Raw genomic sequence first — 26,143 nt, 5'->3', positions numbered from 1 at the left:
TCTGTTCCTCTCCCTGTTCCTACCCTTCACCTTCAAATAGGTCTGTTGTTCCCTTCTTTGTGTTGAAGAGTTCTCGTCATTTATAAGTGAGAACATGTGATATTTGGTTTGCTGTTCCTACGTTAGTTTGCTAGCATAATGGCCTCCAGCTCCATCTTTGTTCTCACAAAAGACAGAATCCCATTCTTTTCTATGGCTGCATAATATTCCATGGTGTATATGTACCACATTTTCTTTAACGCATCAGCCACTGATGGGCATTTAGGTTGATTCCATGTCTTTGCTATTCTGAATAGTGCTGTAATGAACATTTGCCTGCATGTGTCTTTATGGTAAAATGATTTATATTCTTTTGGGTATATGCCCAGTAATGGGATTGCTGGGTCAAATGGTATTTCTGTTTTTATGTCTTTGTGGAATCACCACACTGTCTTCCACAATTGTTGAGCTGATTTACACTCCTACCAGCAGTGTACAAGTGTACCCTTTACTCTACAACCTCACCAGCATCTGTTATTTTTTAACTTTTTAATAGCCATTCTGAGATAGTATCTCATTATGGTTTTGATTTGCATTTCTATAATGATCAGTGATATTGACCTTTTATTCATATGCATGTTGGCCGCATGTATGTCTTCTTTTGCAAAGTGTTCATGTCCTTTGCTCACATTTTGATGGGGTTGATGTTGTCTTGTAAATTTGTTTAAGTTCCTTATAGCTGCTGGATATTAGACTTTTTTCAGGTGCATAGTTTGCAAAAATTTTCTTCCATTCTGTAGGTTATCTCCCATTCTGTAGGTTGTTTACTCTGTTGATAGTTTCTTTTGCTGACAGAAGCTCTTAAGTTTAATTAGATCCCATTCATCAATTGTTGCTTTCGTTGTGATAGCTTTTGGCATCTTTGCCAAGAACTCTTTCGCCTGTTCCTATGTGCAGGATGGTATTACCTATGTTGTCGTCCATGGTTTTTATAGTATTGGGTTTTACATTTAAGTCTTTAATCAATCTTGAGGTGATTTTTGTATATGGTGTAATGCAGGGGTCCAGTTTCAATCTTCTGCATATGGCTAGTCAGTTATCCCAGCAACATTTATTGACTAAGGAGTCCTTTCCCCATGGCTTGCTTTTGTCAGCTTTGTCAAAGATGAGATGGGCATAGGTGTGCAGCCTTATTTCTGGGCTCTCTATTCTGTTCCTTTGGTTTATATGTCTGTTTTTGTACCAGTACCATGCTTTTTTGGTTACTGTAGCCCAGTAGTATAGTTTGAAGTCAGCTAACATGATGCACCTAACTTTGCCCTTTTTGCTTAGGATCGCCCTGGCTATTCAGGCTCTTTTTTGCTTCCGTGTGAATTTTAAAATAGTTTTTTTTTTGTAGTTCTATGAAGAATCTCGTTGATAGTTTGATAAGAATGGCATTGAATTTCTAAGTTGCTTTGGGAAATATGGCCACTTTAATGATATTGATTCTTCCTGTCCATGAGTATAGGATGTTTTTCCATTTGTTTGTGTCATCACTGACTTCTCTGAACAGTGTTTTGTAATTCTCTTTGTAGAGATCTTTCACTTCCTTGTTTAGCTGTATTCTTAGGTATTTTATTGTTTATGTGGCAGTTGTGAATGGAATTACTTTCCTGATTTGGGTTTCAGCTTGTCTAGTATTGAATACCAACTTTTTAAAATTATACTTTAATTCTAGGGTACATGTGTACAACGTGCAGGTTTGTTACATATGTATACATGTGCCATGTTGGTGTCCTGCACCCATTAACTTGTCGTTTACATTAGGTAATTCTCCTAATACTATCCCTCCCCCCTCCTCCACCCCACGACAGGCCCCTGTGTGTGATGTTCCCCACCATGTGTCCAAGTGTTCTCATTGTTCAATTCCCACCTATGAGTGAGAACATGCAGTGTTTGGTTTTCCGTCCTTGCGATAGTTTGCTGAGAATGATAGTTTCCAGCTTCATCCATGTCCCTACAAAGGACGTGAACTCATCCTTTTTTATGGCTGCATAGTATTCCGTGGTGTATATGTGCCACATTTTTTTAATCCAGTCTATCATTCATGGGCATTTTGGTTGGTTCCAAGTCTTTGCTATTGTGAATAGTGCTGCAATAAACATACGTGTGCATGTGTCTTTATAGTAACATGATTTATAATCCTTTGGGTATATACCCAGTAATGGGATCTCTGGGTCAAATGGTATTTCTAGTTCTAGATCCTTGAGGAATCACCACACTGTCTTCCACAATGGTTGAACTAGTTTACAGTCCCACCAACAGTATAAAAGTGTTCCTCTTTCTCCACATCTTCTCCAGCACCTGTTGTTTCCTGACTTTTTAATGATTGTCATTCTAACTGGTGTGAGATGGTATCTCATTGTAATTTTGATTTGCATTTCTCTGATGGCCAGTGATGATGAGCATTTTTTCATGTATCTTTTGGCTGCATAAATGTTTTCTTTTGAGAAGTGTCTGTTCATATCCTTTGCTCACTTTTTGATGGAGTTGTTTGATTTTTTTTCTTGTAAATTTGTTTGAGTTCTTTGTAGATTCTGGATATTAGCCCTTTGTCAGATGTGTAGATTGTAAAAATTTTCTCCCATTCTGTAGGTTGCCTGTTCACTCTGATGGTAGTTTCTTTTGCTGTGCAGAAGCTCTTTAGTTTAATTAGATCCCATTTGTCAACTTTGGCTTTTGTTGCCATTGCTTTTGGTGTTTTAGTCATGAGGTCCTTGCCCATGCCTATGTCCTGAATGGTATTGCCTAGGTTTTCTTCTAGGGTTTTTAAGGTTTTAGGTCTAACATTTAAGTCTTTAATTCATCTTGAATTAATTTTTTATAAGGTGTAAGGAAGGGATCCAGTTTCAGCTTTCTACATATGGCTAGCCAGTTTTCCCAGCACCATTTATTAAATAGGGAATCCTTTCCCCATTGCTTGTTTTTGTCAGGTTTGACAAAGATTGGATGGTTGTAGATGTGTGGTATTCTTTCTGAGGGCTCTGTTCTGTTCCATTGGTCTGTATATCTGTTTTGGTACCAGTACAATGCTGTTTTGGTTGCTGTAGCCTTGTATAGTTTGAAGTCAGGTAGCGTGATGCCTCCAGCTTTGTTCTTTTGGCTTAGCATTGTCTTGGCAATGTGGGCTCTTTTTTGGTTCCACATGAACTTTAAAGTAGTCTTTTGCAATTCTGTGAAGAAAGTCATTGGCAGCTTGATGGGGATGGCATTGAATCTATAAATTACCTTGGGCAGTATGGCCATTTTCACGATATTGATTCTTCCTATCCATGAGCATGGAATGTTCTTCCATTTGTTTGTGTCCTCTTTTATTTCATTGAGCGGTGGTTTGTAGTTCTCCTTGAAGAGGTCCTTCACATGCCTTGTAAGTTGGATTCCTAGGTATTTTATTCTCTTTGAAGCAATTGTGAATGGGAGTTCACTCATGATTTGACTCTCTGTTTGCCTGTTATTGGTGTATAAGAATGCTTGTTATTTTTGCACATTGATTTTATATCCTTAAACTTTGCTGAAGTTGCTTATCAGCTTAAGGAAATTTTGGGCTGCGATGATGGAGTTTTCTAAATATACAATGATATCATCTGCAAACAGGGACAATTTGACTTCCTCTTTTCCTAATTGAATACCCTTTATTTCTTTCTCCTGCCTGATTGCCCTGGCCAGAACTTCCAATATGATGTTGAATAGGACTGGTGAGAGAGGGCATCCCTGTCTTGAGCCAGTTTTCAAAGGGAATGCTTCCAGATTTTGCCCATTCGGTATGATATTGGCTGTGGGTTTGTCATAAATAGCTCTTACTATTTTGAGATACGTTCCATCGACACCTAGTTTATTGAGAGTTTTTAGAATGAAGGGCTGTTGAATTTTTTCAAAGGCCTTTTCTGCATCTATTGAGATAATCATGTGGTTTTTGTCTTTGGTTCTGTTTATATGATGGACTAAATTTATTGATTTGCATATGTTGAACCAGCCTTGCATCCCAGGGATGAAGCCAAGTGGATCGTGGTGGATAAGCTTTTTGATGTGCTGCTGGATTCAGTTTGCCAGTATTTTATTGAGGATTTTTGCATCAATGTTCATCAGGGATATTGTTCCAAAATTCTCTTTTTTGTTTTCCTTGTTGTGTCTCTGCCAGGCTTTGGTATCAGGATGATGTTGGCCTCATAAAATGAGTCAGGGAGGATTCCCTCTTTTACTATTGATTGGAGTAGTTTCAGAAGAAATGGTCCCAGCTCCCCTTTGTACCTCTGGTAGAATTCGGCTGTGAATCTGTCTGGTCCTGGACTTTTTTTGGTTGGTAGACTATTAATTATTGCCTCAATTTGAGAGCCTGTTATTGGTCTATCCAGGAATTCAACTTCTTCCTGATTTAGTCTTGGGAGGGTGTATGTGTCGAGGAATTTATCCATTTCTTCTAGATTTTCTAGTTTATTTGCATAGAGGTGTTTATAGTATTCTCTGATGGTAGTTTGTATTTCTGTGGGATTGGTGGTGATATCCCCTTTATCATTTTTTTATTGCATCTATTTGATTCTTCTCTCTTTTCCTCTTTATTAGTCTTGCTGCTGCCTCGCAATTCGATCTCGGACTGCTGTACTAGCAGTGAACAAGGCTCCATGGGTGTGGGACCCACCGAGCCTGGCATGGGATATAATCTCCTGGTGTTCCGTTTGCTAAGACCATTGGAAAAGCACAGTATTAGGGTGGGAGTGTCCCGATTTTCCAGGTACGATCTGTCATAGCTTCCCTTGGCTAGGAAAGGGAATTCCCGGACCCCTTATGCTTCCTGGGTGAGGTGATGCCCTGCCCTGCTTTGGCTCACACTCCATGGGCTACACCCACCGTCCAACCAGTCCCAGTGAGATGAACCTGGTACCTCAGTTGGAAATGCAGAAGTCACCCGTCTTCTGTGTTGCTCACGCTGGGAGCTATAGACTGGAGCTGTTCCTATTCAGCCATCTTGGAATGATCCTGTTGAATACCAGCTTAATTTAATAGTATACAAAACTCACCCTTTACAGCTCTGTTGCCCCCTTTATGCTGTTATTATCACAAATTACATCTTTATACATTGTATACTCCTTAACGTACATTTATCGTTGTTTTATGCATTTTTTCTTTTAAATTAGATAGTAAAAAGAGTTAAAAAAAAACCTAAAACACAATATTGCTTGCTTTTGTAGCTACCTATGTAGTTAACTTTAACAGTGTTCTTGTTTTTTTGTATAGCTTGGGTTACAATGAGTGCCTTTTCAGTTTTTCTAGAGAACGCCCTTTGGCATTTCTTGAAGGGCAGTTCTGCTAGTGATCAACTCCCTCAGTTTTTGTTTATCTGGGAATGTCTTGTTTTCACTTTCATTCTTTGAAGTAAAGTGTTGCTGGACATAGAATTCTGGATATGTGTTGACAGATGTTTTTCTTTTTCTTTCAGCAATTTAAATATGACATTTCACTGCCTTCTAGCCTCTGTGGGTTCTTAAGAGAAATCAGCTGTTAGTCTTAATGTTTTTTTGTATGTAAAAAGTCACTTTTCCTATTTTCAACATTTTCTCTTTGTTTTTTTGGCAATTTGACTATAATGTGTCTGATTGTGGATATCTTTTAGTTTATTCTATTTGTAGTTCATTGCACTTCTTGGATGTTTAGATGCATATTTTTTACCAAATGTATGAAATTTTTTAGCCATCATTTTTTCAAACACTCTTTCTGTTTTTCCTCTCTTTCCTCTCACTTTGGAAGCCCCGTTATGTGTATATTAGTATGTTAGGATATAGGCTGTATATTAGAGTGTAGGCTCTATTGTTGTATATAGTAGAGTGTAGGTGGCTGTCCTCATAGCCTCTGCTGATCTGGGATGTGGAGGATGGTAGGCAGCCACTTTAAAATGTCACAGTATCCTCTTACTACAAAGCATCAGTTCTTTTCTTCACCAAGTCTTCCTCTCTGGTTATTGCAACAATTTTACTAGATTCCAGAGTTCTGCAAAAGTTTATTCTGACAGTTTTTGCCAGCTCATTAGTTGCTTTTGAGGAGGGATATAAGTCTGGAGTACTCTCAGTTTTGGTGCCCAATAGGATCCATTCTGAGATTAAAAAATAAAAATAGCTGTGATATAATTCTACTCTAAAGGTAGAAATTCTCCAAAGAGAGAAGAAATAGAAAGTGATCAGGCAGAAAAAAAAAAAAAAAGACAGAAGAAACATTTTCTAGAAACCAAGTTTCTATAGAGGTAAAAGTATCCATTCAAGCCTGTAGGAATCATGGTATTACCACATCTAAAACAATTTTATGTCATTCATATGACAAACAGTTAAATGTATCACACCTGACTAGTAACTTGTTGTAACAAACTCCTAGTATAACTCCAATGGTTTTAAAACCTAACTCAGAATCACCTGCTGAGGTTTTCAAATACAAATTTCTGCACCTCCACCCAAAGATTTGCTATGTGAAGAGAGCCCTGGAATCTATATTTTTATTATGCTTCCTAAGTAAGTATTACAATCATCCAGGTTTGAGAGGGACTACCTTAAAAATAAATGAATGGCTGGTGTAACTTTTTCAAAGAAGTAAAGAGTGACCTGATTAGCTTACTTTCAACAGAAAACACTCAGAAATGTGCCTCAGTTCCCTATTTCAAACTCTACCCTCTCCTAACCTAGAATCTAAGAAACATCTAACAGAAAAAGTGGGGGGGAATCAAAATTATTCATTTTGACACTGAATAAATTATTTTAATACTATCATATGTAACTCTGGGAACCATAACATTTTGTTTAGTCAGGTTACATTTTACAGTAAGTTTAGGACAAAACAAGTCTGAATTAAAAATTCAGACTTGTTTTGTCCTAAACTTACTGTAAAATGTAACCTGACTAAACAATTTATTTTTGTGGAAACATGATTATAAATTGCTCACAATAATTAAGTACTTACGTGCAAAGCACCCAAGTGCTTTACACATATTTTATTACTTAATCCTTGTAACAATCTGATAACATAACCAATTTTATCTTCATTGTACAGATGAGGAAACTGAGGCACACACTGATTAATTAACTTAACCAAGGTCACAGAATAAGTGTCAAGAGCCAAAATACGAATACATGCCAAAGTATATGCTGTGCATCATTATAATAAACTCCCTTCGCAAACATGTCATTCGTTAAAGAAGAACTTCATGTTGTAAGTGAGCGCTCATCTCACTAGATATTTTCAAACTTCATACTCTCCTTTCACAAGTCCCTTTTGAACTCCACTAATTCTGTAGCCACTAGCCACATATGGCTATTAAACACGTGAAATGTGTCATCTGGATTCAGATGTTCTGGAAGCATAAAATATACACCAGCATTCCAAAACTTAGTGAAAAAAAGAATATAAACTATCACAATAATTTTTATGTGGATAACATGTTGAAGATTCTGGATATTAACCCTTTGTCATATGAGTAGATGGCAAAAATTTTCTCCCATTCTGTAGGTTGCCTGTTCACTCTGATGGTAGTTTCTTTTGCTGTGCAGAAGATCTTTAGTTGAATTAGATCCCATTTGTCAATTTTGGCTTTTGTTGCCATTGCTTTTGGTGTTTTAAACATGAAGTCCTTGCCCATGCCTAGGTCCTGAATGGTATTGCCTAGGTTTTCTTCTAGGGTTTTTATGGTTTTAGGTCTAATATCCAGAATCTACAAAGAACTCAAACAAATTTACAAGAAAAAAAACAAACAACCCCATCAAAAAGTGGGCGAAGGACATGAACACACACTTCTCAAAAGAAGACATTTATGCAGCCAAAAGACACGTGAAAAAATGCTCATCATCACTGGCCATCAGAGAAATGCAAATCAAAACCACAGTGAGATACCATCTCACACCAGTTAGAATGGCATTCATTAAAAAGCCAGGAAACAACAGGTGCTGGAGAGGATGTGGAGAAATAGAAACACTTTTACACTGTTGGTGGGACTGTAAACTAGTTCACCCATTGTGGAAGACAGTGTGGCGATTCCTCAAGGATCTAGAAGTAGAAATACCATTTGACCCAGCCATCCCATTACTGGGTATATACCCAAAGGACTATAAATCATGCTGCTATAAAGACACATGCACACGTATGTTTATTGTGGCACTATTCACAATAGCAAAGAGTTGGAACCAACCCAAATGTCCAACAACAATAGACTGGATTAAGAAAATGTGGCACATATACACCATGGAATACTATGCAGCCATATAAAAGGATGAGTTCATGTCCTTTGTAGGGACGTGGATGAAGCTGGAAACCATCATTCTCAGCAAATTATCACAAGGACAAAAAAACCAAACACTGCATGTTCTAACTCATAGATGGGAATTGAACAATGAGAACACATGGACACAGGAAGGGGAACATCACACACTGGGGCCTGTTGTGGGGTGGGGGGAGGGGGGACGGATAGCATTAGGAGATATACCTAATGTAAATGACAAGTTAATGGGTGCAGAACACCAACATGGCACATGTATACATATGCAATGAACCTACATGTTGTGCACATGTACCCTAGAACTTAAAGTATAATTTAAAAAAACATGTTCAAATGAAAATATTTTGATATATTGGTAAAATATATTTTTTAAATTGAGTTTACTTGGCGTTCTTTAACTTTTTAAAAAATGTTCCTACTAGAAAATTTAAACTACCTGGCTCACATCATTTCTATTGGATTGCACGGCTATAGAGTTTCTTCAGTGTCCTTTCTACGATTTTTGACCATTTACATCTAGCCCCAAATTAGGATTTTTCTACTTGTATACTTCTGTGAACCCTACAATATGCATCTATTTAAAGGAAATTATAAACTATGCTTTGGTTTTAACACTGGTTGTCTGTGATGAAAAACTATTCCATATATACCATCCTTCCTTAATTTTTCTCCATACCTACTTGCAAAGAGTCAGTAAATAATGAAAGAAAAAAGGAGAGACAGTGCAAAAAGCTATTTGATGATAACTCCAATAATTTCACCCCTACTAGTGAATGAAACTTAAACAGAGAAGGTGTATAATTACATGTATCACCACATCACTCTAAAATCTGCACGCCAAGTTACCCATAGAATGGCTAAATGTACACTTACCCATGAGATTTGTGATAACAGATTCATTTTGTAAAAGTTTGTTGTGATTCTTGCAACATTTTCATTTTAAATGTGACTGAAATATTCTAGCCTCTTTCTTTAATAGTGCAAAAGGCATTATTGGAAAAAATACAGGAAAGGCAGAAGTACCAAGATAAGTGCCACATCTTTTAGAATAGATGTCCTTTTGTCCTCAAAAGTATGTAATTTCCAAAAGGGAAGTTTGCAAAAAAAATATATTTTCCGTTGGACTTACTTCCTACACAATTTCAGAGGTAATAAAGACTTTACAAGTCAATTCAACTTCCAAACTAATGTCTGAATGTCCTCTACAACATTTCCAAATGTATGTAATGGGAAACACTTTTTCCCAAAGCTGCTAGTCATTGTCATCATCATTATTGTTGTCATTATTTTTGTTAATACAGAGCTAAAATGTGTTAACCTGCAGCTTTAACCTATTAGTTCTATTTCTGCCCTCTGCTCTTGGGTCATATAAACCAATCCCATTTGCACTTAAAAGTTCTGCAGTTATTTACAGATAGCTGTTCCCCACCTGGAGAATTCACCGGCTCCCACTCCTTCTTCTGTATACACATGTCTCGTCTCACTATCTACAAGTACTAAGTAATTTTCCCTCACCCACAGTACTTTAGCAAGTAGCCAAGCAAATGGGAGTTAGGACCTCCACTTCTTATTTAGCTGCAAGTATTCAGCCAGGGATAGGAAACATACCAAACAGCAATTTATCAGCTCCTCCTTATTAATATTGGTCTCCAAGAAACTCTGCTTTCTCTCTCACTTCATTTTAAAGTTTTTTTTTAAAAAAATGTTACTAGTCCAATTCAGGGCCTAGTGGAACCAATGCAGTCATGCAGCATGTACGTACAAAATCATGAAGTCCCAGGTTGACTGATCAATGCTTCATTTCCACTTCCAATTGTATTGGGAAAGTAGAGTATGCACCTCTTTCAAGCATTATTAACCAGTATTGATTGTTTAACTGGAAAACAACAAAAACAAGGAGTTGGTATCAATCTTCAAGCAGACTCATTAGAAAAAAAGAAAAACATTGTCTTGTCAGATTTTTAACACAGGTGAAATGTAACCATAGTAACAAATCCATTCAAATAATCATGAAAAGGAAAATTTTTAAGACTCAATAAAATAGACCTATATGTGAAGAAAAAAAGAAAGTATGACTGATGAAAGGCCTGAAGAAATAGCCCTTAGAACATAGTCTCATTCTCTGTTTGGACTTTTTCCCTATTTTTCTGATCCTTAACTGTTGATCATTTTGTATGAAAACCATCTTTTGTTTGTTTTGTTTGTTTACCAACATGGCACATGTATACATGTGTAACAAACCTGCACGTTGTGCATATGTACCCTAAAACTTAAAGTATAACAATAATAAAAAAGAAAAGAAAGCATGTTTACATATGCCTTTTATTGCTGGATCTCTACCCAGCTAATTAGAGCCCAGTGGAGAAAGAAACATTGAAAATCATCTTGATTAAGCAGCTTCTCATGATTGAAAGCCTTGCTGAAGGTTTAAGAGAAAGGAAGATAGCAAAAGATGGAATGTAATCACCCTTGGCTTCCCTTATCTTTGGCTAGTGGTTTCCTAAAGTACTATTATATAAATTACTCAAATGATGCTGTGGAAAATGAGTTAGACAAGACTTTTTAAATATAACTAATTTCTCTCTCTCTCTCTCTCTCTCTCTCTCATCCATCTCTGTCTGTCTCTCTCTCTCTCTCTCTTTCTCCTGTCTCTTCACAGTGACTGTTTTGAGCCCAGCAGAAAAAGGTAAGATGATGTTGGAAATTGTATTGATCAGGACTGTGTCCTTTTTTTCATCTAAAAGTAAATAACATAAAAGCCTATAGACTGAGCAATTTTCCCAGGAATACACTTGGGTGAGGAGAAAGTTTAGAATGATGGTTTTCAGGAAGCTTACCCAGAGATAGAAAAAAAACATCTTCAGTGTCCCCTTTGGCTGTAGGACAAGAATTGGAAATTATCAGGATTTATGACAGAGAAGGACACAGTTAAGCACTCTGTCTGACATAGTGACCCTAGGCTGTCTCTTTGTTCAATACTGTTGTCCTAGGTATGTTGCCTTTCTACCCAGTCCATCTCCTCTTTAAGGCATGGAGTAAAGGCCCCAGAAGAGACTTTAAAGGCATCCTTAAAGGTGATCCTTTAAAGGTGATCCTTCACCATCACAGTTCCAGTATATTTATTGTGTTCCTCTCTGCTCCTCACCACCATCTTGGCTTGACCTGCAAAATATACTATCTTTCTAAAGAGATTGTGGCATTTTCCATTTAAAAAAGTGTAAGCTAATCATTAGTCTTAATAAACCTTTAGCTTTACATTATTTTATCAGTAATAACCGTGAGTGTTTATGTAGCCACTTTATATAGCCAGTTTTAATTCTCACTTCAGGGGAATTAATTGTTATAATTTATTAACCTACCTAGCATTCATATTATGCTGTTTTAAAGCTCCAGTTTGCTGTTATTCATTCAACAGAGGCATTGGCTGTAGAGGCAAGAGAGCAGAGTGGTTAGAAGACAGTAGACCATAGTATACAAAAGTGTGAGTTCTGTAGCTAGACTGTCTGAATTCAAATCCTGGCTCTGCTATTTCCTAGTAAATTATTTTACCTCTTTGTGTTCATTTTATTCATGTATAGAATAAAAATGATGACACTACCTATTACATAGAAGTGTCAAAATATAATGAGTAAATGTATGTAGAGCACTTAGAACAGTGGTAAACAGAACGTACTGGTGATTCAGTACGTTTCCTACCATTATTACAATATTAGAGCAAGTCTTGAGTTGCTTCTTATTCTTATGCATGACCCTTAAGGTCAGAGATCATCTTCTGAATAAAATATTGAATAATTATATATAAATATTTTCCACAATAAATTTTCAAGACAAATTGAGTAGAGGCTTAGATGATTAGATGATACTGTACCATAATAGGAATAATGGCATAAGCCAGTGAGACTTGACTAGAAACAGACTCATAGTCTAATGACTATCTGGGGTCCCTTCTAATCCTGTGGATCTGTGACAGATCTGGGATGATCTGGAGCTTAGGAATTTGGTAGAGTCCAGGGATGGGGTGATGATTAAGAGATGAATTTAGGAATGAGATGAGCATTAGGCATGATCCATCAGATGATTCACATATAATCAAGAATAATGCATTGCCCACAGTTGCTCATCTTCAAATTATATTTTCACAATTCTATGTAATAGGTTTCAAATTATACTGCACTATTAAAGTAAAACACAATACAGTATATGACTGCCAGTAGGAACATTATTTGGCATTGGCAAAGAAAACAAAAAGCAGTGAAATTAAAGCCTCAAATCACATAAACTTTCAGTCTCCAAAGCTTAAGAAAACCATAGTCAAACACTGCAAAAGTTTTCCCATTTCTTATTTACTTATAATGATTCCTGTACTGGCTTGTGGAGTGTCTCCCTAAAATTCACATCCACCTGGAAGTTGAAAATATGACCTTATTTGGAAAGATGGTCTTTTCAGATATAATCAAGTTAAGATAAGGCCATACTGGATTCAAGTGAGCCCTAATACAGTAATTGGTATCCTTATATGAAGAGGGAAATTTGGATACACAGACACATACAGAGAGAGGACAGCCATATGAAAATGGAGACAGAGGCTGGAGTTATGCTGCCACAAGCCAAGTAACACTATGGATTGCCAGCAACCTCCAGAAACTAGGAAGAGGCAAAGAAGGATACTCCCCTGAACATTTCAGCAAGAGTATGGTCCTGCCTACACCTTGATTTCAGACTTCTAGCTTCCAGAACTCTGAGAGAATAAATTTCTCTTATTTTAAGCCACCCAGCTTGTGGTCATTTATTACCACAGCCCTAGGAAACTAATACAATTCCTGATAAATTTCACTCTCTAACGCACTGTTAAAAAGCATTGTATCCGTAGCAAATAACCAGACTTTGGTGTTACATCTACCTCGGATCAAGTATTGACTTTGCCGCTTACTATATATGTGATCTTGGGGAACTTAACTTCTCTAAGTTTCACTTTCTTCCTCTGTGATCTTTCATGGTTATTTTGAGCACTAATGAGATTATGTATGTAAGTCTCTTGGTATAGTGCCTGACACATGATAAATACAAAATAATAGTTAATAGTATTATGATTATGATTTTTATTGTTATTAACATTGGAGAGGATCTGAAAGATCTTTCTTCTAAGAAGCATAACATATTTCAGGATTATAATTCCTTATGACTACTTTTGTGAATAGATTGTCAAAATCCATACATTTGTATTTTATAGGGAGAACAATTGAGAACCAAAGAAGTAAAATATATTGACCTAGTTATGCTGATTCTACTGCACAGAAAGGACTAAAGCTCAGGTCATCTGAATCATAATCCTGAATATTATATATATATATATATATATATATATATATATATAATATCTGCCTTGGTTTTGCAGGATTCAGATACTCTTTTTTTATTTTTTAATTTTTGTGGATAGATAGTAGGTGTATATATTTAGGGGGTACATGAGATATTTTGATATGGGCATACAATGTGTAATAATCACATCAGGGTAAATGGGATATCCATCACTTCAAACATTTATTATTTCTCTGTATTATAAATATTCCAGTTATACCATTTAGTTATTTTTAAATATACAACAAAATATTGTTGACTGTTGTCACCCTGTTGTGCCATCAAATACTAGATCTTTTTTAAATATGTGAGTTCATATGTTTTCCCACAGATCATACTTTAAAAAACATGATAATGTATTTATTTTGATTTCATAAATATATTGCATAGATGATTTCATTCAGCATCATACTATCCATATTTTGAAGATCATGACTGGGAAATCTTCCCTCCTCCACCCTTGAAGTAAAAATCTGGGATGATCTGGAGCTTAGGGATTTAGTAGAGTCCAGGGATGAGGTGATGATTAAGAGATAAATTTAGGAATGATATGAACTTTAGGCATGATCCATCAGATGATGCACATATAATTAAAATAATGCATTGCCCACAGTTGCTCTTCTGCAAAAAGGTCCATTAATCATTTTAAACAAAAGTTCAACTAATCTAATAATTAATTTGCATTTTAAATGGTTTGCATACTAAATTTTCTGATTTCATTCATAAAACGGTTGTAATTATTTACCTTTTCAGAAATAAATGTAATTTCTAAATAACAGAACTGTTATGGGTCAACTTGTGTCCTCTCAAAATTCATCTGTTTAAGCCCTTACTTTCAGTACTTCAGAATGTGACTATTTGTATAAGGTCTTTAAAGAGGTAGTTAAGTTAAAATGAGGTCAACTAGGGTGGGCCATAATCCAGTCTGATGTCTTTATAGGGAAAGGAAATCTGGACACAGATAGGTACAGAAGGAAGACCATGTGAAGACACAGGGAGAAGATGACTATCTACATGCCAAGGAGAGGGGCCTTCAAAGTGGCCAATCCTGCTGACACTTTTATCTTGGACTTCTAACCTCCAGAATTGTGAGACAATAAATTTCTGCCATTTAGAGACCCAGTCTGTGTTACTTTATTATGACAGCCCTAGCAAACTGATACAAGAATATAATATTAGGTTTCCATTGGAAAATCCAAAGTGTAGAAATATCTGCTTCTAACAAAAGCAAAAATTGGCAAATGGGATCTAATTAAACTGAAGAGCTTCTGCACAGCAAAAGAAACTATCAACAAAGTAAACAACCTACAGAATGGGAGACAACCTACAGAATGGAAGAAAATTTTTGCAAACTATGTGCTCGAAAAAAGTCTAATATCCAGCAGCTGTAAAGAACTTAAACAAATTTATAAGAGAACATCAAATAATCCCATTAAAAAGTGGGCAAAGGGCATGAACAATTTTCAAAAGAAAACATACATGTGGCCAACAAATATGAATAAAAGCTCAATATCACTGATCATTACAGAACTGCAAATCAAAACCACAATGAGATACCGTCTCAGAATGGCTACTATTAAAAAGTCAAAAAATAACAGATGCTGGTGAGATTGTGGAGAAAAGGGAACACTTACACACTGTTGGCGGGAGTGCAAATTAGTTCAACAATTGTGGAAGACAGCGTGGTGATTCCTCGAAGACCTAAAAACAGAAATACCATTCAACCCAGCAGTCCCATTACTGGGTATATATTCCCCGAGTAATATAAATCATTTTACCATAAGGACACATGCAGGCAAGTGATCATTGCAGCACTATTCACAATAGCAAAGATGTGGAATCAACCTAAATGCCCATCAATGACAGACTGGATAAAGAAAATCTGGTACATAACACACCATGAAGTACTGTGCAGCTATAGAAAAGAATGAAATCATGTCTTTTGTGGGAACATGGATGGGGCTGGAGGCTATTATCTTTACCGAACAGAAAACAAAATACCACATGTTCTCACTTATAAGTGGGAGATAAATGATGAGAACTCATGAACCATGAAGAAGAGAATAACAGACACTGGGTTCTACTTGAGGATGTGGAGTGGGAGGAGGCAGAGGAACAGAAAAAAATAACGATTGGATACTAAGATTAATAATACCTGGGTGACAAAATAATCTGTATAACAAACCCTTTGACACAAGTTTACCTATATAAGAAACCTTCACATTTGCCCCCGAACCTAAAATAAAAGTTTAAAAATAAAATAAAGATCTGCTTTGTGTCAGATTCTCAATTATACTAACCTTAATTTATTGGTATTATATTAAACATCAGGAGGGTGAGAGGGCACTGAGAGTAAAACCTCTGGGCTACAGTATGATCTTTTAGACTCACCTCTAGACTGCATAGGAAATCTTCAGTTTGGTTTTAATTAGTTATCTCAGTGATCTCAATAATATATTATTTTATATTTATTATTGTAGAATTACTTTATAATTAAGGTTTAGAGATCAGATAAAAGCCTCCCTTAGATGCTAACTCACTCCTAAAAGACATTTAAATATAGATATTTTTGTTACAAAAATATTTATGGGCATCATGCTATCTGACTTCAAACTATACTACAAGTCTACAGTAACCAAAACAGCATGGTACTGGTACTACAACAGAGACATAGATCAATGGATCAGAACAGAGCCCTCAGAAATAATGCCACATATCTACAACTATCTGATCTTTGACAAACCTGACAAACAAAAGCAATGGGAAAAGGATTCCCTATTTAATAAATGGTGCTGGGAAAACTGGCTAGCCATATGTAGAAAGCTGAAACTGGATCCCTTCCTTACACCTTATACAAAAATTAATTCAAGATGGATTAAAGACTTCAATGTTAGACCTAAAACCATAAAAACCCTAGAAGAAAACCTAGGCAATACCATTCAGGACATAGGCATGGTCAAGGACTTCATGTCTAAAACACCAAAAGCAATGGCAACAAAAGCAAAAATTGACAAATGGGAACTAATTAAACTAAAGAGCTTCTGCACAGCAAAAGAAACTACCATCAGAGTGAACAGGCAACCTACAAAATGGGAGAAAATTTTCGCAACCTCCTCATCTGACAAAGGGCTAATATCCAGAATCTACAATGAACTCAACAAATTTACAAGAAAAAAACAAACAACCCCATCAAAAAGTGAGTGAAGGACATGAACAGACACTTCTCAAAAGAAGACATTTATGCAGCCAAAAAAACACATGAAAAAATGCTCATCATCACTGGCCATCAGAGAAATGCAAATCAAAACCACAATGAGATACCATCTCACACCAGTTAGAATGGCCATCATTAAAAAGTCAGGAAACAACAGGTGCTGGAGAGGATGTGGAGAAATAGGAACACTTTTACACTGTTGGTGGGATTGTAAACTAGTTCAACCATTGTGGAAGTCAGTGTGGCGATTCCTCAGGGATCTAGAACTAGAAATACCATTTGACCCAGCCATCCCATTACTGGGTATATACCCAAAGGATTATAAATCATGCTGCTATAAAGACACATGCACACGTATGTTTACTGCAGCACTATTCACAATAGCACAGACTTGGAACCAACCCAAATGTCCAACAACAATAGACTGGATTAAGAAAATGTGGCACATATACACCATGGAATACTATGCAGCCATAAAAAATGATGAGTTCATGTCCTTTGTAGGGACATGGATGAAACTGGAAACCATCATTCTCAGTAAACTATCGCAAGGACAAAAAACCGAACACAGCATGTTCTCACTCATAGGTGGGAATTAAACAATGAGAACACATGGACACAGGAAGGGTAACATCACACTCCAGGGACTGTTGTGGGGTGGGGGGAGTGGGGAGGGACAGCGTTAGGAGATATAACTAATGCTAAATGACGGGTTAATGGGTGCAGCACACCAACATGGCGCAGGGATACATATGTAACAAACCTGCACATTGTGCACATGTACCCTAAAACTTAAAGTATATTAATAATAATAATAATAATAATAAAAGAAAAGTCAAACAATATAGAAATCTAGAAAATGAAAATTTCCAGTTATCTTCACACTGCCTCCTCTATCACTATTCATAGACAACTGCTATATTTAGTTTTATTTGTATTTGAGATCTTTGTCTTTGCATTCACATAGAAACATATAAGTATAGATATGTATATTTATATAGGCTTGGTTGTTTATTTTAATTGAGTGATACTGTGCATATTTTTCTGAAACTATATTTTTTACTTAATAATATATCATAAATGTATTTCCATGTTACTATATACAAATATATTTCATTTTAAAATGATCTCAGAGTATTTCATCGAATGGGTGTACTAGATTTATGTAACCATTTATTATTATTATTATTACTATTATTTCAATAGTTTTGGGGGAACAGGTGGTGTTTGGTTACATGGATAAGTACTTTGGCTGTGATTTCTGAGATTTTGGTGTACCCATCACCCAAACGGTACACTGAACCCAATGCATAGCCTTTTATCCCTCACCCCACTCCCATCCTTCCCCTAAATCCCCAAAGTCCATTCTTATGCATTTGCATCCTCATAACTTAGCTCCCACTTATAACTGAAAACATATGATTTTTTTTTTCTATTTCTGAGACACTTCACTTAGAATAATGGTCTCCAACTCCATCCAGATTGCTCAAAATGCCATTATTTTATTCCTTTTAATGGCTAAGTATTATTCCATGGTAAGTACACACCACATTTTCTTTATCCACTCATTGGTTGATGAGCATTTAGGCTGGTTTCATATTTTTGCAATTGTGAATTGTGCTGCTATAAACATACATGTGCAAGTGTATTTTTCTTATAATGACTTCTTTTATTCTTTTATTTTAAACCAAAGATACATAGTAGTGGGATTGCTGAGTCGAATGGTAGATCTACTTTCAGTTCTTTAAGGAATCTCCGTAATGTTTTCAACAGTGGTTGTAATAGTTTACCTTCCCATTAGCAGTGTAAAAGTGTTCCGTTTTTACCACATTCATGCCAACATTTATTGTTTTTTGATTTTTAAATTATGGCCATTCTTGAAGGAATAAGGTGGTATCTCATTGGTTTTGATTTGCATTTCCCTGATCATTAGTGATGTTGAGCATTTTTTCATGTTTGTTGGCCATTTGTATATCTTCTTTATAGAATTGTCTATTCATGTCTTTAGCTCACTTTTTCAGTGGGATTATTTGTTTTTTCTTGATGATTTGTTTGAGTTCCTTGTAGATTCTGGATATTAGTCCCTTATCAGATGCATAGTTTAAGAATATTTTTTCCCATTCTGTGGATTTTATGTTTACTTTGCTGAATATTTATTTTGCTGTGCAGAAGCTTTTAAGTCCAATCTATTTATCTTTGTTTTTGTTGCATTTGCTTTTGGGTCTGGGTCATGAGCTCTTTGCCTAAACCAAAGTCTAGAAGAGTTTTCCTATGTTATTTTCTGGAATTTTTATGATTTCAGGTCTTAGCTTAAGTCTTTGATCCATCTTGAGTTGATTTTTGTATATGGTGAGAGATGAGGCTTCAGTTTCATTCTTCTGCCTGTGGCTTGCCAGCTATCCCAGCACCATTTGTTGAATTGGGTGTCCTTTCCCCATTTTGTGTTTTGCTTTCTTCGTCAAAGATCAGTTGGCTCTAAGTATTTGGCTTTATTTCTGGGTTCTCTATTCTGTTCCATTGGTCTGTGTGCCTGTTTTTATAAAAGTACCATGCTGTTTTGTTAACTATAGCCTGGTAGTATATTTTGAAATTGGGTAATGTGATACCTCCAGATTTGTTCTTTTTGCTTAGTCTTTCTTTGGCTATTTGGGTGCTTTTTTGGTTTCATACGAATTTCAGGATTTTTTTTTTCTAGTTCTGTGAAGAATGATGATGATATTTTAATGGGAATTGCATTGAATCTGTAGATTGCTTTTGTCAGTATGGTCATTTTCACAATATTGATTCTACCCATCCATGAGCATGGGATGTGTTTCTACTTGTTTGTATCATCTATGACTTCTTTCAGCAGTGTTATGTAGTTTTCCTTGTAGAGGTCTTTCACTCCTTGGTTAGGTATATTCCTTAGTTGTTGTTTTTTTCAGTTATTGTAAAAGGAGTTGAGTTCTTGATTTGATTCTCAGCTTGGCCATAGTTGGTGTATAGCAGTGCTGCTGATTTATGTACATTGATTTTATATCCAGACACTACTGCATTCATTGACCAGATCTGGAGATTTTAGGATGAGTCTTTAGAGTTTTCTAGGTGTACGATCATATCATTGGTGAACAGCAACAGTTTGAATTTCTCTATCGGTTTTGGATTTTTTTTCTCTCTGTACCAATTTCTTTCTCTTGTCTGATTGCTCTGGCTAGGATTTCTGATCCTATGTTGATCATAAGTGGTAAAAGTGGGCGGCCAGGCATGGTGGCTCACGCCTGTAATCCCAGCACTTTGGGAGGCTGAGGCGGCTGGATCACCTGAGGTCAGCAGTTTGAGACCAGCCTGACCAACATGGAAAAACCCTGTCTCTACAAAAAATACAAAATTATCCAGGCGTGGTGGTGCATGCCTGTAATCCCAGCTACCCAGGAGGCTGAGGCAGGAGAATCGCTTGAACCCGGAAGGCGGAGGTTGCTGTGAGCCGAGATCATGCCATTGCACTCCAGCCTGGGCAACAGGAGCAAAACACTGTCTCAAAAAAAAGAAAAAGTGGGCATCCTTGTCTTTTTCCATTTCTCAAGAGGAATGCTTTCAGCTTTTCCCCATTCAGTATAATGTTGGCTGTGTGTTTGTCATAGATGGCTTTCATTGCCATAATGTATGTGCCTTCTATGCTGATTTTGCTGAGAGTTTTAATCATAAAGGGATGCTGGATTTCATCAAATGCTTTTTCTGTGTCTATTGAGATCATATGATTATTGTTTTTAGTTCTATTTATGTGGTGTATCATATTTATTGACTTGTGTATGTTAAACCAGCCCTTCATCCCTGGTAGGAAACCACTTGATCATGGTGAATTATCTTTTTGATATGCTATTGGATTCGGTTGGCTAGTATTTTGTAGAGGATTTTTGCATCTCTGTTCATCGGGGATATTAGTCTGTAGTTTTCTTTTTTTGTTATGTCCTTTCCTGGTTTTGGTATTAGGGCGATACTGGCTTTATAGAATGATTTAGGGAGGATTCCCTTTGTCTCTGTCTTTTGGAGTAGTTTCAGTAGGAGTGGTACCAATTCTTCGAATGTCTGATAGAATTCAGCTGTGAATTTATCTGGTCCTGGATTTCTTTTTGTTAGCATTTTTTATTGCTCTTTCTATCTTGCTACTTGTTATTGGGATGTTCAGAGATTCTATTTCTTTCTGGTTTAACCTAGGAAGCTTGAATATTTCTAGGAAATTATCCATCTCCTCTAGGTTTTCTAGTTTGTGGTCTTGAAGGTATTTACAGTAGCCTTCAATGATCTTTTGTATTTCTGTGCTATCAGTTGTAATATTTCCTATTTCATTTCTAATTGAGCTTATTTGTACTTCTCTCTTTTTATGTTGGTTAATCTTGCTTATGGTCTATTGATTTTGTTTATCTTTCAAATATCCAGCTTTTTGTCTTATTTATCTTTTGTATTTTTTGTTTCAATTTCATTTAGTTCTGCTCTGATCTTTGTTACATTGTTTTCTTCCACTTGGTTTGGTTTGGTTTGTTCTTGTTTCTCTAGTTTCTTGAGGTGTGAGCTTAATTGTTTGTTTGCACTCTTCAGACTTTTTGATGTAGATGCTTAATGTTACAAACTTTCCTCTTAGCACCGCCTTTGCTGTATACCAGAGATTTTGATAGGTTGTGTCACTATTATTATTCAGTCCAAACAATTTTTTCCTTTCCATATTGATTTTATTGTTGATCCAGGAGCAGATTATTTAATTTCCATGTATCTGTATAGTTTTGAAGGTTCCTTTTGGAGTTAACTTCCAATTTTATTCCACTGTTGTCTGTGAGAGTACTTCATGTAATTTCAACTTTCTTACATTTATTGAGACTTTTTTATGTCCTATCATATGGTCTATCTTGCAAAATGTTCCATGTGCTGAAGAAAAGAATGTATATTCTGCAGTAGTTTGGTAGCATATTCTGTAAATATCTGTTAATTCCATTTGTTATAGGGTATATAGTTTAAATCCATTGTTTCTTTGTTGACTTTCTGTCTCGATGACCAGTCTAGTGCTGTCAGTTGAGTATTGAAGTCTCCCACTATTGCTGTGTTACCATCTATCTTGTTTCTTAGGTCTAATAGTTATTGTTTCACAAATTTGGGAGCACTAGTGTTAGGTGCATATATATTTAGGGTTGCTACATTTTCCTATTGCCCTAAATTTCTCATCATTATATAATGTCTCTCTTTGTCTTTTTTAAACTTGTTCCTTTAAAGTCTGTTTTGCTGATATAAGAATAGCTACTCTGGTTCACTTTTGGTTTCCATTTGCATTGACTATCTTTTTCCATGCCTTTACCGTAAGTTTATGTGAGTCCATATGTCTTCGGTGAGTCTCTTGAAGACAGGAGATACTTGAGTGGTAGATTTTTATCCATTCTGCCATTCTGTATCTTCTAAATAGATTATTTAGGCAATTTATATTCAACTTTAGTATTGAGATACAAACTAATGTTCTACTCATTATACTAGTTGTTACCTGAATACCTTGTTTTTCTTTTTTTTTAATTATCCTTTAAGTTTTACGGTATATGTGCACAATGTGCAGGTTAGTTACATATGTATACATGTGCCATGTTGGTGTGCTGCACGCATTAAATCCCCCTCCCCCCACCACAACAGGCCCCGGTGTGTGATGTTCCCCTTCCTGTATCCACGTGTTCTCATTGTTCAATTCCCACCTATAAGTGAGAACATGCAGTGTTTGGTTTTTTGTCCTTATGAGAGTTTGCTGACAATGATGGTTTCCACTTTCATCCATGTCCCTACAAAAGACATGAACTCATCATTTTTTGTGGCTGCATAGTATTCCATGGTGTATATGCGCCACACTTTCTTTTTTTTTTTTTTTTTTTTTTTTTTTTTTTTTTTTATTTTTTTTTTTTTTTTTTTTTTTTTATTTTTTTTTATTTTATTATTATACTTTAGGGTTTTAGGGTACATGTGCACAATGTGCAGGTTTGTTACATATGTATCCATGTGCCATGTTGATTTCCTGCACCCATTAACTCGTCATTTAGCATTAGGTGTATCTCCTAATGCTGTCCCTCCCCCCTCCCCCCACCCCACAACAGTCCCCGGAGTGTGATGTTCCCCTTCCTCTGTCCATGAGTTCTCATTGTTCAATTCCCACCTATGAGTGAGAACATGCGGTGTTTGGTTTTTTGTCCTTGCGATAGTTTACTGAGAATGATGTTTTCCAGTTTCATCCATGTCCCTACAAAGGACACGAACTCATCATTTTTTATGGCTGCATAGTATTCCATGGTGTATATGTGCCACATTTTCTTAATCCAGTCTATCGTTGTTGGACATTTGGGTTGGTTCCAACTCTTTGCTATTGTGAATAGTGCCGCAATAAACATACGTGTGCATGTGTCTTTATAGCAGCATGATTTATAGTCCTTTGGGTGTATACCCAGTAATGGGATGGCTGGGTCAAATGGTATTTCTAGTTCGAGATCCCTGAGGAATCGCCACACTGACTTCCACAATGGTTGAACTAGTTTACAGTCCCACCAACAGTGTAAAAGTGTTCCTATTTCTCCACATCCTCTCCAGCACCTGTTGTTTCCTGACTTTTTAATAATGGCCATTCTAACTGGTGTGAGATGGTATCTCATTGTGGTTTTGTTTTGCATTTATCTGATGACCAGTGATGATGAGCATTTTTTCATGCGTCTTTTGGCTGCATAAATGTCTTCCTTTGAGAAGTATCTGTTCATATCCTTCACCCACTTTTTGATGGGGTTGTTTTTTTCTTGTAAATGTGTTTGAGTTCATTGTAGATTCTGGATATTAGCCCTTTGTCAGATGAGTAGATTGCAAAAATTTTCTCCCATTCTGTAGGTTGTGTCTTCACTCTGATGGTAGTTTCTTTTGCTGTGCAGAAGATTTTTAGTGGAATTACATCCTAATTGTCAATTTTGGCTTTTGGTGCCATTGCTTTTGGTGTTTTAGACATGAAGTCCTTGTGCGTGCCTATGTCCTGAATGGTATTGCCTTGGTTTTCTTCTAGGGTTTTTATGGTTTTAGGTCTAACATTTAAGTCTTCAATCCATCTTGAATTAATGTTTGTATAAGATGTAAGGAAGGGATCCAGTTTCAACTTTCTACATATGGCTAGCCAGTTTTCCCAGCACCATTTATTAAATAGGGAATCCTTTCTCCATTTCTTGTTTTTGACAGGTTTGTCAAACATCAGATGGTTGTAGATGTGCGGCATTATTACTGAGGGCTTTGTTCTGTTCCATTGATCTATCTCTCTGTTTTGGTACCAGTACCATGCTGTTTTGGTTACTGTAGCCTTGTAGTATAGTTTGAAGTCAGGTGGTGTGATGCCTCTGGCTTTGTTCTTTTGGCTTAGGATTGACTTGGCAATGTGGGCTCTTTTTTGCTTCCATATGAACTTTAAAGTAGTTTTTTCCAATTCTGTGAAGAAGGTCATTGGTAGCTTGATGGGGATGGCATTGAATCTATAAATTACCTTGGGGAGTATGGCCATTTTCACAATATTGATTCTCCCTATCCATGAGCATGGAATGTTCTTCCATTTGTTTGTGTCCTCTTTTATTTCATTGAGCAGTGGTTTGTAGTTCTCCTTGAAGAGGTCCTTCACGTCCCTTGTAAGTTGGATTCCTAGGTATTTTATTCTCTTTGAAGCAATTATGAATGGGAGTTCACTCATGATTTGACTCTCTGTTTGTCTGTTATTGGTGTATAAGAATGCTTGTGATTTTTGCACATTGATTTTGTATCCTGAGACTTTGCTGAAATTGCCTATCAGTTTAAGGAGATTTTGGGCTGAGACAATGGGGTTTTCTAGATATACAATGATGTCATCTGCAAACAGGGACAATTTGACTTCCTCTTTTCCTAATTGAATACCCTTTATTTCCTTCTCCTGCCTGATTGCCCTGGCCAGAACTTCCAACACTATGTTGATTAGGAGTGGTGAGAGAGGGCATCCCTGTCTTGTGCCAGTTTTCAAAAGGAATGCTTCCAGTTTTTGCGCATTCAGTATGATATTGGCTATGGGTTTGTCATAGATAGCTCTTATTATTTTGAGATCTATCCCATCAATACCTAATTTATTGAGAGTTTTTAGCATGAAGTGTTGTTGAATTTTGTCAAAGGCCTTTTCTGCATCTATTGAGATAATCATATGGTTTTTGTCGTTGGTTCTGTTTTTATGCTGAATTAAGTTTATTGATTTGCATATGTTGGACCAGCCTTGCATCCCAGGAATGAAGCCCACTTGATCATGGTGGATAAGCTTTTTGATGTGCTGCTGGATTCAGTTTGGCAGTATTTTACTGAGGATTTTTGCATCGATGTTCATCAAGGATATTGGTCTAAAATTCCTTTTTTTTGTTGTGTCTCTGCCAGGCTTTGGTATTGGAATGATGCTGGCCTCATAAAATGAGTTAGGGAGGATTCCCTCTTTTTCTATTGATTGGAATAGTTTCAGAAGGAATGGTAGCAGCTCCTCCTCCTACCTCTGGTAGAATTTGGCTGTGAATCCATCTGGTCCTGGACTTTTTTTGGTTGGTAAGCTACTAATTATTGCCTGAATTTCAGAGCCTGTTATTGGTCTATTCAGAGATTCAAATTCTTCCTGGTTTAGTCTTGGGAGGGTGTATGTGTCAAGGAATTTATCTATTTCTTCTAGATTTTCTAGTTTATTTGCATAGAGCTGTTTAAAGTGTTCTCTGATGGTAGTTTGTATTTCTATGGGATTGGTGGTGATACCCCCTTTATCATTTTTTATTGCATCCATTTGATTCTTCTCTCTTTTCTTCTTTATTAGTCTTGCTAGCGGTCTATCAATTTTGTTGATCTTTTCAAAAAACCAGCTCCTGGATTCACTGATTTTCTGAAGGGATTTTTGTCTTTCTATTTCCTTCAGTTCTACTCTGATCTTAGTTATTTCTTGCCTTCTGCTAGCTTTTGAATGTGTTTGCTCTTGCTTCAGTAGTTCTTTTAATTGTGATGTTAGGGTGTCAATTTTAGATCTTTCCTGCTTTCTCTTGTGGGCATTTAGTGCTATAAATATCCCCTTACATACTGCTTTAAATGTGTCCCAGAGATTCTGTTATGTTGTGTCTTTGTTCTCATTGGTTTCAAAGAACATCTTTATTTCTGCCTTCATTTCGTTATGTACCCAGTAGTCATTCAGGAGCAGGTTGTTCAGTTTCCATGTAGTTTAGCAGTTTGGAATGAGTTTCTTAATCCTGAGTTCGAGTTTGATGGCACTGTGGTCTGAGAGACAGTTTGTT

General features: G+C 36.4%; 1 protein-coding gene across 2 annotated transcripts in view; it reads left to right on the top strand.

Annotated features, from left to right (window-relative positions):
- ZDHHC15 (zinc finger DHHC-type containing 15) overlaps positions 1-26,143 on the top strand; it is a 173,617-nt gene that overhangs the window by 13,315 nt on the left and 134,159 nt on the right. Inside the window, exon 2 of one of the 2 annotated variants that reach the window (XM_003268984.4) lies at positions 10,929-10,955. The exons of the other annotated variant lie outside the window; for it this stretch is intronic. Coding sequence (XP_003269032.1) covers positions 10,929-10,955 — 27 coding nt within the window. The remainder of the gene's footprint in view (positions 1-10,928; positions 10,956-26,143) is intronic. 2 annotated transcript variants of the gene reach the window in all.

Source organism: Nomascus leucogenys, chromosome X (assembly GCF_006542625.1).
Source record: "Nomascus leucogenys isolate Asia chromosome X, Asia_NLE_v1, whole genome shotgun sequence".
NCBI lineage: Eukaryota > Metazoa > Chordata > Mammalia > Primates > Hylobatidae > Nomascus > Nomascus leucogenys.
Note: the sequence above shows the minus strand (reverse complement) of the source record. Positions and strands in the feature narration are given on the sequence as shown.